This window comes from Sprattus sprattus, assembly GCF_963457725.1.
Source record: "Sprattus sprattus genome assembly, chromosome: 17".
Lineage (NCBI taxonomy): Eukaryota > Metazoa > Chordata > Actinopteri > Clupeiformes > Clupeidae > Sprattus > Sprattus sprattus.
This window is the reverse complement of record NC_137915.1, coordinates 11,265,770-11,270,769: the sequence shown is the minus strand read 5'-3', so window position 1 is coordinate 11,270,769 and position 5,000 is coordinate 11,265,770. Positions and strand designations below refer to the sequence as shown.

General features: G+C 44.9%; 1 protein-coding gene across 1 annotated transcript in view; it reads left to right on the top strand.

The window, feature by feature from the left end:
• The window catches only part of scrib (scribble planar cell polarity protein), a 79,009-nt gene that overhangs the window by 27,360 nt on the left and 46,649 nt on the right, over positions 1–5,000 (top strand). The window contains exons 2-3 of the mRNA XM_080855147.1: positions 1,477–1,594; positions 4,204–4,282. Of these exons, the coding sequence (XP_080711273.1) occupies positions 1,477–1,594; positions 4,204–4,282 (197 nt within the window). The remainder of the gene's footprint in view (positions 1–1,476; positions 1,595–4,203; positions 4,283–5,000) is intronic.

Sequence of the window (5,000 nt, the reverse complement as noted above, 5' to 3'; positions counted from 1 at the left end):
GTGTGTAAATATTTAACTTGAACATTGTGTTCATCCATGAACATATAGACCATCTCTTATGAAAGGGGTGTGTGTGTGTGTGTGTGTGTGTGTGTGTGTGTGTGTGTGTGCGCGCCTGCGTGTTTTCCTGCCTGTGTATTTATAATTGGTGTGAATGCTCCCTGGCATTTGTCCTTGAACTTGAGGGTTCTATTCGTTATTTTTGGTTGCCATGTGTGAAAGCATTTTTTATTTTTTTGTTAGTTCCCAGTGATTATCAAATATTATTATATGGCTCCTAAGAATGTTGCAAACAGTTCCATTGAATTGAATGGGCCATCCCAACGTTGAAAAACTATTTTTTCTCAGCGGTTGTTTTTTATGTTTTTTTTTCCTATATTATGCTACTATTCCTTTACCTGCGGACTATACCTTACATGTTTTGCTTGAAATGTCAATCCCTAGTACAGGTTGTAAGTAAGTGAGTGTGTGTGTGTGTTCCAGTGGGAGTAGTGCAAGTCAGGGGTACTCATGGTATCAGGTTACACGTCTTCCCGTCACTTGATACCCATCACCTGCCGACCAGGCACACACTTGTATGGAGTGCAGTTGAACCCTTGTATCAGGAAGGGTCATGTTAGCCTAGAGCTTTTCCAACACACACATTGTGTATGAGTCATCTAGCTGACCTAGTCCATGGCATTTTCCTGCCAGGCAAGCAAAAGTGTTTAGGTACTCACTCTCCTGCAGGAAAATCCCAACAAGCAAGTGTGTCGACACTGAAGAGAGAGAGAAAGGGAGAGAAAGAAAAAAAAAAGAAAGAGAGAAAGCCCTGATAGGTTTAAAGCAAAGCTGAACTTGCAATGTTTTTACATAATGGTGGCTTTTGTTCGCTTAAATAAAACATGAGTCACAAATGCCTTTTAAGATGGATATTCCCTGTGCTGAACCTGTGAGCGTGAGTCTATCTGTGTTTTATTTGTTAGCCATTGAGCACATGACCTATGTTTTTGAGCATATTTGTGTGTGTGTGCGTGTGTTTTTGCGTATGTGTGCACTCTAAGAGGAGGGTTGGCAGCTCCAGACGTTGAGGAGAGGAATGTACTGAATGCAGCATGGCCAACAAGGGTTTCTCAGTACAGGGGAGTAGAAGCTGTCAGTCTCTTTCTCCACCCCACCCCTGGCTGTAGTGAGCAGTGATCTGTTATGCTGCTGTGCTGACATGCTGTGTGAAGCCATGTTGACTGGGGGAGGGTCTGGTAGGCAGGCGTATGGATGTCATGTCCTGATGTTAACTATTTTAGTGTCGCCAAACTGACATGTTTGTAATCAGTGGACGGTGCGTCTCTCTCCTTCTCTTTTGTTTACAGCAGTGCTTTCCTGTGGAAGAGCCACTCCACTGACGCATGTTTGTGTGGATGTGCTTGTCCCTGTGGAAGTGATGTTTTCCTGACGGCGTTTTCTCAGTGTGTGTGTGTGTGTGTTTGTGTTTTGCAGCCATTCTTCCGCCTGCTGAACCTGCGTAAGCTGGGCCTGAGCGATAATGAGATCCAGCGGCTCCCTCCTGAGGTGGCAAACTTCATGCAGCTGGTCGAGCTCGACATCTCCAGAAATGGTACACACACACACACACACACACACACACACACACACACACACACGCATGCACATGCTCACATTCACACACCCGACATTCATATTTAGAATCTCTGATGAATGCCCTCTATTTCTGACATGCACTCAGATACCCACATTAGTGCATTCATGTGCTTAGTCACAGTCATACACACACCCTAACAGCCACTACTACACACAGCCCTCTTTCTGTGTACCAATACTGTCAGCAACTGGCTATTGTCTTCCATCTTATATTCTTTTAGAAAAAGAAAATTATAAAAATAGATTAGACACAGAAGTAGGAACTCACAAAAGCACACACTTAAAATACACACATGAAACAAAGGCCAGCCCTTGGCTAGTGATGGACATGAGTCACATGGCCAACACACAGTCACGCACATGGTCACCTTGTCCACCCCCCTGACACACACACACACACACACACACACACACACACTGACACACACTCATAAATCGGGTCAAAAACTCAGACACCCCGGGTTGGAGTGAAAAGGGTGTTAGCAGTAAGGCCAGTACATGCTCTTTCAACAAGGTGGAGAGGTTTGGAATGTCGTCCAACCAAGGTCATTTGATGTGCATTCTACTGCAATGAAGTCAGCGAGCCAGTATGATTTCCATCACTCCTCTGTGTGTGTGCTGCAGATGGTGGTTAAAACTGAGACAACCAGTAACACAGCATAGTAGGAGTATCACAGTCATTACTCTGACAGTATAGTCACTGGAACGGCACAGATGGTCTGTTGTAAGACAATAAAAGGAAACAATGCCTGAAGTACAGTTTAGTCGACAACTGTTCTTTCTGGGTGAGCCATTTTTACTGAAGGCTTTCTCAAAACTGCCTTTTATAAGATTGATTACACAATGGAATTACAATGGAATTATACAGTCAGATGATTTGTGTACTGCTCATTTTGAAGCTTACCTGCAAACCTACATGCAGTATAACCACAGCGGAAGTACTGATTTATTGTCGTTTATTTAGACACACACACACACACACACACACACACACACACACACTCACACACTAATCTGATCTGTAGCCAGTTTGGAGTTGAGCATGCCTCAGCCCATGCAGTCCATCTCCTCGCTTCCCATCTGTAGAAGAGCTAGTGCCAGTGTACTTCAACACCCACCTAACTGGCCTATTCTTCCTCTTCCTCTCTCTCACTCTCTCTTTCATTTGTTTCTTTTTTATTTCCCCTCTTCCCCCTCTTGCTCACACACACACACACACACACACACACACACACACACACACACACACACACACACACACACAAAGAGAGCTCAAATGGAGCTATAGATCTTTATTTAGCTTCTCCGCATCACATTCCACCACTCAGCACGTTCGTTAGGAGCACAGACCTTGCCCTCCTGATGCCCCGGTCGTTCCGCATCAGCCAGAAGTGATCAGAACGGTAGGCAGTTCAGACCGCTGGGACACGCAGAGGGGCACTGCTCAGGTCATCCGTAATGTGTTACCACCTCAAGTCAAAACATGGTGTCCAGTTATTCACATGAGATGATTCAGGCATGAAGTACTAAATCTATGCTGAGTCGAATCTGGAACACTGGCATGTGGCACACACACACACACACACACACACACACACATTCTCTTTCACACACACGTTCTCTCACACACATTCTCTCACACACACACATTCTCTCACACACACGTTCTCTCTCACACACACACACAAACACACACACACACACACTCCTACCTTTATTGGATAATGTTTTGTGTATGCATAACTCTGGATGTAAGCAGCAAATGTACATTTGTTTTTCATAACTCTGATGTACAGCAGGGGGTTGAATTGAGTTGTTTAAGGTCTTGCCTTGTCAGAGGTATAGTATGTTGAAGTGAGTCGTGTCTGTTGTTTGACTAAATGGACTGGAATAAAATGGCAAAAACAGATGGTGAAAGAATGTAATTCAACTGAGACCGACATATATATATATATACGCACGCACACGCACACACATATACATATTTGATTACACACACATACCTTTGGGAATAAATGTGTTTCACTGAAATGGCTTGCAGACCCCCCCCACTCCTAGACTCATGAGCTGCCTGTTAAACCATGCTGCAGTGAATCTCCCTACACTTCAGTCTCTCTCTCTTTTTTTTGTTTTTATACTTGTTCTCCCTCTGGCTCTCTACATACATTAGTTCTACATTTCTCTCACTCTTCTTCCCTTTTTTGCCTCCCCCTCCCTTCGGCTTTATCTGATTTTTCTCTGGTCATCACCCCCATTTTATCCCTCCGCTGCATTCCTCCTTTTCACCTGTATATCTTTTGTTCCTCATCGTTTTGTTCTCCCGTGTAATCACCTCTCTCCTTTTCCCTCTCTTTCTCTATCCTCTCTCTTTCGGTCTCCTTCCTCTACCCTTCCTCTCCTTCACCCTTCTCTGACATCTGCAAACGATTAGGAGAGAACCTGAATATGTGTGCTCTGTTGGAAATGACACCCCCTGTGTACCAATCCTGCTGACTCTGCATCTCTCTCTCTCTCTCTCAATGACTTTCTCTCTCTTTCTGCTCCCTCTCTTATTCCTTTCTGCAGACATTCCTGAGATCCCTGAGAGCATTAAGTTCTGCAAAGCGCTGGAGATCGCCGACTTCAGCGGAAACCCCCTCTCAAGGTCAGTGGGTTGGTTGTGCCCCTGGGAGCTCTGAGCACAAGCTGGGTCATACCAAGCAGCAGAGGGGACGAGGCAAGGGGGAAAGCATGCCGGCCCAGACACATTCTGCCGCAGAGAAAACATAGCGGGCGGAGGGTTTTGGAAATAAAGTGGCCTTCCATAGACACCCCATTGTCAGACTCAAATAAAAAATAAATAAGTAGCAATACAGACTCACCCATGGTTAGTTGGTATATTTATAAAACAACAATGTATTGTGCTTCATTCTTCAGTACCCATCATTAGATTTCTCATTCAGGTGTTTCAGAGAACTCTCTTGGGAGCATCTGCACCAGAGCGTTATTGAGGGCCACAGGTGCTGACACACATGACTAATAGCAGGCAGGTTCCCATTGCCACCAATCAGCTCAGCAGCTCATTTGTCAGAACTCTGTCACACTCAGCGGCGCTGCTTTGTGAAATTCAGCCGCTTGTGTGGAACAGAAGCCTGTCTTGCATCATGCACTCTGCGTTTGGGGCCGGCAGTGTTTCACGTTGTAGGAAGGGTTAAGAATGTGGGCTTAGTGCAGTGAACAGAACCCAAGAGAATCTGTTTGATAACTCTGGTCTTGATTATGCCTATAAACACACATAATAAAGACTGCTATGGGACAGCCATTTACACAGTGAAGTGAACACACACACAGGTGTAAAACAACCCTATTCGTCCCTTCAGCAC